The sequence below is a fragment of the Falco naumanni genome, chromosome 14, assembly GCF_017639655.2.
Source record: "Falco naumanni isolate bFalNau1 chromosome 14, bFalNau1.pat, whole genome shotgun sequence".
Taxonomy (NCBI): Eukaryota; Metazoa; Chordata; class Aves; order Falconiformes; family Falconidae; genus Falco; species Falco naumanni.
In genome coordinates this window covers 13,743,754-13,755,194 of record NC_054067.1, presented here as the reverse complement: position 1 = coordinate 13,755,194, position 11,441 = coordinate 13,743,754, and the positions used below count along the sequence as shown (strand labels likewise).

The 11,441-nt window shown below is 43.6% G+C and overlaps 1 protein-coding gene across 4 annotated transcripts in view; it reads left to right on the top strand.

The window, feature by feature from the left end:
• The first annotated feature begins 370 nt into the window (after positions 1–370).
• The window catches only part of LRCH2 (leucine rich repeats and calponin homology domain containing 2), a 56,074-nt gene continuing 45,003 nt past the window's right edge, over positions 371–11,441 (top strand). For 2 of the 4 annotated variants that reach the window (XM_040614287.1, XM_040614286.1), the window contains exon 1: positions 371–673. In XM_040614287.1, the coding sequence (XP_040470221.1) occupies positions 403–673 (271 nt within the window). In that variant the 5' untranslated portion in view covers positions 371–402. The remainder of the gene's footprint in view (positions 674–11,441) is intronic. The other 2 variants (XM_040614289.1, XM_040614288.1) reach the window with 2 other exon arrangements.

Genomic DNA, 11,441 nt, shown 5'->3' with positions numbered 1-11,441 from the left:
GCCCCGCTCCCGCCCCGCTCACACTCCCCGCAGCGCCCGCGGGCGACCCCCCTCGCGCGGCTCGCGCGCCACGCGCCCGCCCCGCCCCCTGAACGCGCGCGCGGCCCCTCACCGGCGAGCACCGCTTCGGGGAACTCCGCCCCTTCGCTCCACGCCACCGCGGATTGGTGGAGGGGGCCTCTGGGGAGTGGCGCGGCCACGCCCCTTCGCTCCACGCCGCTGCGGATTGGTGACGGCGGCCGAGGGGCGCGCAGAAACCACGCCCCCCGCCAGCGGCCCCCCAGCCTCTCTCCCGCGGCCCCCCCCGCCCCCTGCTGGCTCGGCCGCGCCTGCGCAGTGGCGGTGTGGCGGCGGGGCGGCCCCGGCTGTTGTTATTGTGGGGTTGGTCTGTGCCGCGCGAAGATGGCGGCTGGGCAGGGGGGCGGCGGCGGCGGTGGGGGTAACGGCAACAACGGCAACGGAGCGGGGGGGCTGGGGATCCCCGCTCACCTCACTCTCTCTTTCTCGGCCGGGCCGCACTGGGGCGCGGCCACTCTGCCGCAGCCGCACACGGTGCGCAGCCTGGACCGGGCCCTGGAGGAGGCGGGCAGCTCGGGCATCCTCTGCCTCAGCGGGAGGAAGCTGCGCGATTTCCCCGGCAGCGGCTACGACCTCAGCGACACCACGCAAGCAGGTGTGTGTGTGGGGGCTCCGGCTGTGAGGGGCAACGGGGCCTCCTGCCGAGGGGGCCCGGCTGCGGGGGTGATGTGGGGCGGATGGGGGGGCCCGGCCGTGAGGGCGAGGAGGGGGAACACGCTCGTCCCCTCTGTGGTGGTAGTGGGGGCGACAGCGGGAAGGGGGGGCCTGTGGCGGCAGCGAGGGCGTGCGGGGGCCCTGCTGCGGGGGCAGTGGGGGGGATGCAGCGGAGGGGGTCTCCTGTGGTGGCAAAGGAGGGGCGGCGGGGGGGGGTGGTGGTGGCGGTGGTGGTGGCAGCTGGGGGGGGATGGCATGGGGAGCGGCCTGCTCCGGTGGTTGCTCTGGGGGAGCCCGGCGGGGGCAGTGGGAGGATGCAGCGGGGAGATGGGCTGTGATGGGAACTGGGGGGAGCAGTGGCGGGTACATGCTGTGGTGACAACGACGAGGATGCAGTGGGAGGGCTGGTGTGGCGGCGGTGGGGAGAAGCAGTACGGGGCCCCCGCCGCGGTGTCCGTGCGGGGTCTTGGAGCGTGTGCTGTGGTGGTGGCGGTGGGGAGGGGTCCGGGCCCTCGCCGTGTGAGGGACACGGGGGACAGCGCGGAGGCTTGTGTGCGGCGGGAGCGGGGCGACGAGGGGGCTCCCCCTGCGTGCAGCGGGACGGGTTGGGGGATCTGGAGCGTGCGGGGGGGGATGCTCCCCCTCTGCGTGCGCTGGGGGGCGGCTGCCGCTGTGTGGGCTTATCGGGGGGGCGTTCCTGCTCTGTGGCTGTGTGATGGCGGGGTTGCGCACTGAGGGGGGGCCGGGGGACACCTCGTTTCTGCTGTGTGCGTGCAAAGGCAGGGGCGCTCCTGCGGCGTGCGTGGGGCAGTGGGGTGCAAGGGGCGAGGGTACGCCTGCGCGGAGCGTGTGTGTGTGCAGAGGGAGGGCTCTGCGGGGAGAGGGGCTCCTTACCGCCCCCCGTGTGTGCGTGCGGACAGCGGGCCGCTGTGCTGAGGGTGTGCGGGGACGGTGTGCGGTGGGGGGGTTATTGTGCCCCGGGGGGTGTGCGTGCGGTGGGGAAGGGGCGCCGGCGCCCTCCGTGTGCCTGTGCTGCCGGGGGGAGCGGGGCTGCCTGCGGTGAGGCGGGGGGCTCCCGGCTGTGTGTGCTTGTGCAGCGAGGGAAAGGTGGTGCTTTCTGTGTGTGTGTGATTGCAGGGAGCTAGGCGTTGTGTTCCGTGTGCCTGTCTATACGTGTCACAAGGATGAGGGCTTGCCATTCGTGTGCCTGCACATGGTGCGTGGAAGAGGGTGTGCAAGGCGAGGGGAGCTGTTCAGTTGGCGCTCTGGGCAATAAGAGCTCCCTGCTGTGGTTGGTTTGTACCTTCAAAGGTGTCTGATCCCTTGCAGTGAAGCTTTATTACCTGGGGTGCTCCGGCCGTTCCTCCCCCCAGCTCTGCGGGAAGGTGGTCACAAGTGCGGGTGCGCCGATCTGTGCATGTCGGAGCTTAATGTATTCACCGTGTTGGTAAATGCCTAGATACCGTGCGTGTGAGCTTGGATTTACCCAGACTTGGAGACATTTTTCTGTGCAGTTCCTAGAAAACATAACTACATTTTCAGTGGGGGTTGTGTTACATTTTTGGCTCGCCTCTGATGTACTGGATTTATTTGCTGCTGGAGCAGTTGATGAAAACGGATCATTCTGAGTAATGCACTAGAATAAAATACTAATGGGAGGTCTGGTGTCTTTTGTTCACAAGTAGTACTGGCTTTCCAAAATGTTGTTTGCATGAATTAATTCCATGGGTGTTTTGGTTTTGTTTTGGGGCTTTTCTTTCCCCATGGGTTATGAATAGCTGGCTTATTGTTTTGAAAATGAGACTGCCCATTGTGGTACCTTATCCATCTCTGACAATCCTGTATTCCTGGTCTATCAAATACTCATTCTGTTGCTCTTTGTTGTGGGCTATATCTGTGCAGAGGTTTAAATAATGATGTACTCGTTCTTCTGCAATATATTAGGTTGTGTAGTGTGTAGAATTTGTGAAGGACTGATGTTTAAAATCCAATTTCAGCATCTGGTACTAAGCTTATTAATGATTTGTGCGTTATCATTTTTCCTGACACATGTGTGCATTCCTGTGTGCAGTGCAGAATAGGGATAGGTAAAAGTGTTAGTTATTTCATAATGAAAGCACAAAATCAAAATAAAAGCAGGTTCCATGAAATAATAGCTCTTTTTTCCTTGTAGCTTAAAAATGTATTCAGCAACATAGAAGGTCACTTCTGCATATAAATATTCAGTAACTAAACCATTAAAAAAGAAGCTTTGTATATAGGCAATCTATTACTGAAAAGACTTCCTGTATCCTGAAACAGGTACATCAAGGATTTTTATTTTGTTTGCTTCTAATTATTACTAATTGTATTCTGGGCTTTATTTTTGTTGTTATTTTATTTTGAATGTTAACGTATTTGAGTAAAAGTTGTCTGCAGTGATCTTGTCTTTATCTTTTAGGATGTAGTAGAGCCCAGTCACTACATTCAGCATTGCATTTTCATCATGAAAGATCATGTGAAAATGTTGAAGGGCAGTCTCTGACAAGAATAGCCATATTGCTTGCTGCTGTAAAAAAACAGTCGATGTGGTTCTATACAAGTACCATCTTGTAACAATCCTGATGTAATGTATTTACATTTACAAATTAATCCAGTGAAATACATATTTTAGCTGTCTTTCAGAATATGCTTGTAAACAAAAGCTTCATAGTCTTTACTTTGACTTAGTGTGTAGAATTGTTTTGATGAGTGGATAAATGGTATTCTGCTGGTGAATCATGGACATCCTTCACAGAGTATCACTATGGCATAGAGCTTGACGGAGGATCAGCAACTACTTTGGAGGTCGTCTACTTACTGGCATTCTTGTAGCAGTTACCACTCTTTCACATTAAAATATACCTGGGAATAAGGTTATAGATTTAGACTGAGGTATGGGAGATGGGGGGGGATGGATCAAAAATCTTTGCTGTGTTTCACTTTCTGTTCTAAGTCGGTGACTCTGAAATTCGGTTCCAAGGTACTCGAAACAAACATTTAAAAAAACAACCTCTAATAAATCTGGATGTAAATGATTTATCCTTTTGCATATCACAGACCCTTATGGAGTAGGATCTACAGTGTCACTGCAAATCCAGAATATTTGGTCTTAACATCAATAAAATCAGCAACAGAAAGAAAACAACTTCAGTTCTCAGTAAGGTTCAGATATGTATATGTTGAAATACAACTGCTGTTGATTTATCAAAAATACCCTGGGATTTTTTTATTTAAGGTCTGGCCATGTTTTACATATAACTTAGGATGTGATGGCTTGCCAATACATAATATGCAAATATTCTAGCACGTTTTTGGCATCTTAAATTACATGACAAAAATTACTGCTGAGCTAAAAGCATAATGGCAGTATCTGGCTGTTTAGCTCTGACCTTATGTTTGTCTTATCTCTTTTTAACTGTGAATTGTCACTGCGGCTCTTTGGCCAAAAAACCTTATTTTATTATTTTCTTGGATTTGTTTTCTGTTTAAGCAGATCTTGTGCAGCTGTTAAATTAATTTCTGAAAAAAAAAAATAGGTCGTGAGATATTGAAAGGTATATCAAGAGTTATATAGAATATTCCAATTATTTTATTAACGTGTGTAATTTTGCTTCTTGCTGCGTGAGCAACATTAGGCCCCCTGGCAGCTAAGTAATTGAGTATATCACATCAATGTAATCACTGTCTGTTTAGCTGGAGAGTTGTGTGTTTTCTGTTTGTTTTTTTTCCCGAGATAGGTTCCTGTGCTATATTGCCATGCTGAACTAAATCAGCCTGTGCCTTTAGCAATTTCCCCCTTTTTTTGGAAATATTCTTAGAACATGAATTTAGTAAATATGAAAGGTACTAGGCTGACAGCTCAAACAGTTTATTTGCTCTGAATAAATGTAGTAGTGCCATCAGTCTTAAGTGTTTATGACTTTGAAATAAAACTTGATTCCCAATTTTTAATTCTGAGGGAACCTCCAAGCAATTTAAGAAGATGAATGACTGCCGGTAAATATATTAACTTTGAAATTTTTAATTTCTCACCACCTGCTACCTCCTTATATAGCTGAGAAGTAACACCAGTGTATTCCCAGTATGACTTCAGAGTGAGCCCTCCTGTCATGGCCAATAACAATCCCAGCACCACAGGCAGGGCTTCGACATGGTGATTCCTGCATATGTCTGCTGAGGGTATGGGATGGGAGTGATTGATGTCACTTGCGTGACTTTGTTGATTTTTTTATATCTTATATACCTAGAAGGGCCATAAATAATAATGAATGTGATTATGCATTAAAAACGACAACAAAAAGTTAATATTGCGTGTAAGTTGCATAAGAATGTTAATTTATAATACTGTGTTTCTGCCTTTGTAATACATACTTCTAAACCAATTACATTTTCCTGTCTGAACAAAGTTATTTTTGTTGGTGGCGCCAGTGTTGATTAAAGTAATGGCAGGTGACAGTAACACCACCAAATTCAATTTTCAGCTTAAGAAAAGAACATTCAGGTATGATGGATATCCTAAATGTAGATTACATTCTAGAAATCAGACATGTTGAAAAACGTGGCTCTTCCGTAATGACTTCTTCAGATTATGTGGGATTTTTTGGGGTGGAGGGAGTAGTGTTTATGGTCAGAAACATATCCGATGCAAAATCTGCAAGTGACACAGTTTATAAGTGAGTAATTGTGGAAACTCCCCACAGTGGATTCTTAGCCTGTCCAGTGTTTGGACTAAGGGGAAATGGGTATGTTTGAGGCTTTCTTGTTGAAGGCCAGTAAGAAGGGTACTTGTTAATACTTGGTGTTATAGACAAGTTAGGAGAAGTCTCAGTTGAGTGAGTTGAAGTTAAAACAACTTACTATTAGTTCACCTGCATAAAAATTGCATTATGAAGAATACCAGTAATATCTTAATCTAATCTTAAAAAAATTTAAATATTTCCATGTTATAGCCTTATCTGAAATGCTGACCTACCAGAAATGTGCAATATGTAATTTTTTTACTTTTTGTATAGAATATCCATCCATCAAAACTAAATTTGCTATCACGTTGACTACTTTTGTGCCTTGGAATATTAAAAAATTAACATCTGAAATATTTTTGTGCTTGATTAATCTAAAGAACTTTTTGTGATACAGATTTCTGCTTTGTTACTTGCTATTTGAGGATGGGGCAAATGAGTATTTTGATCGTGACCTGTATTGCAAAACCTTATGCAAGAAGGGAAAAGGATGAGCCTTTGCTTTTTCAGTTTTTCTTGTTTGTAGAAATTATGTTCTAATTTGTAGACTTCACATGACTTTTGTTGGAGCTGATTCAGAAGTGTATAAATTTTACTGGCAAGGCTGGCATTTAATGCTTGAGATGTGTCCTTAGCAAAAAGGTAACTGAGTCAAGACTGAAAGCTAAAATTCCACAGGAAATGCAAAGATACTTGCTAGATCTTCTACGTGGTAAAAGTTCTACATGACAGTGTAGAGAGGCTTCTGAATGTTCTGCTTTTCTTCCAACTAATCTGGAATTGTTTGCTGCTTGCTAGGAGAATCTGCTGCCATGTCTGATGGATCCAGAGAAGCTATAGCACTTTAAGTGGGGTGGGGGATGTGTGAGTGTCCTCTGTTACAGAGCTAAAGTTTATTTTTTTTGCTTGACGGACATGATTATTCTGTTCCCAAGTGCCAACATATGATTTTTTCGAAGAAGGTTTCTGTAGTTACAAGGCTTGCAGGAACACTGTATCTCAGGCCTGTTAGGCTGCTGACCAGCAGGTGTAACTGCACAATGAGCAAATCCCTGACCATCTGTGTATTACAGCAAACATCTACTTCAATTTGTCACTTTACCACAGTTTGAATAGGTGGAACAGCAGGTAGTGGTCAAGAACTTGATATATTAAAGACTGACCTAAAACTAAAAGGTTTATGGAAGTGTTCACTTGAAATCATTACATGCAGTGATATTGCATACTTATTTTTGAGCTAACAGAAGCGGCTACAGCCGTTCTTAACTGCTGCTGTGAGGTCTGGCACGAGCAAGACAGAGTCAGTGGGAGGCACCAGCAAATAAGAACAGATGCTGAAGTTGCTACAGCAGTGGCCTTCGCGTCTCAAGAGAACATAGTGTAGTTGTTGCTAGACCCTGTTCACTTGTGCTCATGGACTGTTCGTTTACCCATTTTTCTTCAGGGTTTTTTCTGCATCACTCACCTTGTTTTCCAGTGTGTTTTGCCTTCCAGCAGTCTAGCTTACTTTAAAAATGTTTCTGCTTAGTTTATCCAGTGTCAAGCAATTTTATCTGCATGAAAGACAAGTCCTGTAGTAAATACTGGTTACAGTGATTGGTTGTAACCTTTTGTCTCTGCCTCATGTCTATTTAGGTTGTAAGCTTTTCAGGACAAAGGCTTGGATGTATATAACTGAGCATACAGAGACTAACGTAAGTTTTACTTGGGAGTTTTGTGTGCATTTTAGGTAATCCTTAAGAAACCCAGACTTTGCTTTATTTACAAATGATAATTACTTCCCCTTATACTACTTTTCTGTGAAAATGTTAACACAGTTTGAAACTGAAAATTGGAAATTTAACAATTTCAAAAACAAAAAATAAATCGACAGAATTAAACCGATAAGTAATGGCTAATTTAAGTGGGAGGAAGATCCCCTGTGCTACAATACACAAGCTTAATAAGTCTTGCGAACTTGTCAGGAGAACATATTTCACTCTTTCTGGTAGTAAGTTGTTTTAAGAATTGTAGCCTAGACAAAATACTGAAGTGCTGTGTTGTTTAGGGAAATAAATAAGCTTCCTGTGGGATTTGCTGCTTATCATTTCAAACTAAAAGATTTGTGGTGACGAGACTCCTTCGGAAGTGGAGAGGAAGATAATCCTTGATAACAGTCAAAAAGACATTACTATGTATAGGCAATTGGTGTGCCAATGTACCCCTTCATATACCAGTCTGAGGAGTAAATGGTTCCCTCCTCTTGGAGATGTGTTCTTTATTTTTCATTTTAATTATGCTATAATAACTGAACATGGTATACTCAAGAGTTGGAGCAGTGCGTGGAAATGCCTGGATCCTTCTGATGTGGTAATATGGCAAGGAATTCCCTGAACTCATGTGTTGGTTTCAGCACTGCATTGGTGCGCAGCAGATCAGCACTGGCATGCCCCCCAGTTATTCCAACCTTTAGATCGGTGCTTCTGGTGTAGTTTTTGAGTGCAGATTTCAGGAAAAACCTCATATACCTGAACCAGTGTGGTGAGTGGAGACAACTTACATGAAAAAGAAGAATTGCCTGAACTGCACTGCCAATTTAGACAAGTTCAATGTATATGTGTCCAGTGTAGACCAGGAGACTCGGCTCAGTGAAGATGAGCCAGAATAGTGGGTTCCTCAAGGCTATGTTGGTTGCAAAGCCAGCGTACTGAATCTCAGTTCTTCCTCTCCAGTAGCAGAAGTCTGTGAGACAGTAACTGTTTGGTCTGTTCAATTACAGAAAGATGTATTTCACGTGGAAGAACTGTGGTTCCATCTGATGAGATGCTTTTTTTTTTTTGGTTTAAGTCCCTAAAGTAATAATAGTCTATTTCTTTAAAAAAAGGGTTTTTTTCTTCTTCAGTAGTGCCGTTTAGCTTGAAAAGCCAAGAGCTCAGAATCTGTAAAATTTGGTTTCTGGTTGTTCTGTACAAGCTTCCTTCTGTGCTTGATGAGAAACTTCAATTATGTGGTTGTGTACAGTTTCTTCATTTGTCACTTCAAGTGCACAGGGAGGATGTAACTGAAGTTAGTGATGTGGATAACTCTAAAGCGGGTATTTCCTAGCTCTTCAGTTGTTGGATTTAGAACCCAAACAGCATTTTGTAATATCTCTTTCATGAAAATAGAAGCTATTCTGTGCTCTGTCAAAGACACAGTTTAAAAAAAAAAAGCTACTTATAGCCACCTATAGTCTTGGGAGTGTTTTCCTGTTTTAAACAGCTCTAAGAACAAACACAAGCAAAGGAATATTGAACTGAGAAGCAATGTGAAAAGTTGGTTAGCTTCTCTAATATGGAACATCCCTGTGCTAAATATTTGATGGCATACTGCTATGAGAAACATGGTCACTCACACTGGCACAGTGCAGTACCCTGTGTTTTACTTCAGTAAGCGTATAAGGAGACATTGCATGTGTTAGACTGAATAAATGATTGAAGATGTACTGGAAGCTGTGAAGTTGGTCAAAGTAATTAGTTTTCCTGGAAGTTTTTTTTTTCATCTCTCTAGCAATTAGTTGTCACATTGGTGGCAAGGAAATGCCTCCTTTATACTTTTTCTGAACTTGCTTAGAAGTCCTGAGTGTCTCATCCGTCCATGTTGCAATTTTGTGACTGCATAAAAGCTGCAACCCTGTCAGTGCTCTTTATCCTTTCAGTGTTCTTTCTCCTTTCAGTTTCAGAATGTCTTACTATTGTTTCCCTTGCTGTCAAATTACTGTCACGTTACATGCAAAGGGTTTTTTTATATTTGCTGCTGTTTCTCACTATGTTCCTTGGTGTTATAGGTGCTTGGGAAGAGGTGCTGGTCCTTATTTATGTGTGGTTTCTCTGATCATGGTTATATGTAGGGTTATATACAATTAGAAAAAAACCAGAAAATTATATATAACAGTATATTGTAAATATGTTCCTAATATATAAATTGGACGTAACTGTATTGATACAGAAGAGGTGTCTAGTCCAGGATTCCCTGAAGGGCATTGGTCTCTCCTCCCAGAAAACAAGTGATGGGATAAGAGGAAATGTCCTCAAGTTGCACCGTGGAGTGTTTAGATTGGATATTAGGAAAAATTTCTTAACTGAAAGGATAGTCAAGCATTGGAACAGGCTGCCCAGAGAAGTGGCAAAATTGCCATCCCTGGAGGTGTTTAAAAAAATGTGTAGATGTGGTGTTTAGGAACATGGTTTAGTGGTGGCTTTGGCAGTCCTGGGTTAACAGTTGGACTTGATGATCTTAAAGGTCTTTTTCAACATAAATGATTCTGTGATTAAGTTTTGAACTCTGAACCAGCCAGAAGGATGTGTAGAGTTTGAGGGGAATGCTAGAGATACTAGAGGACATCCCTTCTGACTTAAGCTTGGCAAGCGTAAGAGTACCGTTCTCCTGAGGTTTCTGAAAATCAGGATGAATTAGTAGTTTCAGAAACCTAGTTCTGTTTCAGTTGTATTGGAAAGTGCTGGGTCGCTTATTCAAAGGACTTGTGATCAGAATCTATGAGAAAAAAACCCCTTTGAATAGCCTGCCGCCTTCCCACCAATTCCAGCTTTCTGTTTCTGGCTTACTCTTGTTTTTTGTGGTGTGTGTGGTTTTTTTGTTGTTTTTTTCCATATGCCAGATAACAACATAGGAGCAAGGTGCTTAAAACACTGTAGTGTGTTCACTTTCTTTTTGGTAAACTGGACACAGGATACACTTTTATTTTTTGTGAATATAATTGTTGTTTTGGGGGGATTTTTGTGGTGGTTTGTTGTGTTTTTTCTTTTCTTCTTCCATAACTTTCTATTTGAAAGCTGAAAATGAAGATTTGTTTCATTAATGCTGCTATCAGATTTCATGGCTGGCAGAATTAAGACCCTTTATAGGAAGCAGGTAAGTCTTTAGGAACACTTGGCTTTTTTGATGCATCTCTAGTTTTCTTCCTTACCATCATAAGGAACTGATACTTGAAATACTCAAGTAGTATTTCCAAACCGAAGATGATTATACTCTTGTAATAAAAACAAACTACTTTCTTATATCCTGTAATGACATAGGTTGAAAGAGATCTTCATAGGTCATCCAGGACAGTCTACTACTCAGAACAGGTATTGTTAGACCAGTTTGCTTGTCCAGTTGAGTTTTGAGCATTTCCAGTGATATTTCAGTCTTGGGTAATTATGTTTTCTGGATTCTCCTAGAAGCCTCAGGTAATTTCATTTTTCTGACTAAAGACATCATTGTTACATAAACAATGAAACTGATTTGTTCCTGTCAAGTGCCATTTCTGTGGTTAGTAATGAGAGCTTGTGTCTCCTAGTTCCTTTCTTAGTTTATCAACAAGCTGGGCAAGGATCCCCAAGCTTTAGCAGACTTTGAAACATACTGTTTTCTTAATTTTTTGCTTCTATATCATTTGTCACTTGTAATATTGGGCTTATAGACTTCAGATTAAGATCAGTAAATTCAAATAGTACCTTTGAATGCCTGCAGACTCATGAATCCATTTGCCCTAGTGATAGAATGATAAAGTTGTTTATATAGTACTTATGTGACTTTTGAAGATCAAAACGAGAGAAAACAAGGATATTTGTAGTGATTACACTGAAGACAAATTGTATTCATAGAGTATGTTGATCTTCACTACAGAAATACCACAACAGGAACTGGCAGCTTCAGTTTGGTGGTAAACAACTACTATATTTCCATGGCTTTCATTACCTCGTGTACTTCTCAAAGCAGGATTGCTAAAACAAGGAAGGAGGAAAATACTTTCTAAACCATTTTGTTCAAACACTTGTAAGTTGTTAGCAGCTCTTCAAGGTCTTTGGAAGCTGGATACTGACATAGTAGTAAAATGAAGCATGACGTTTTTAACTGTGGATAAATCAAGCTCAGTGTTAGCTCATCAATGTTTCTTACTGATAAAATTAATGAGCATCTGCATTTAAT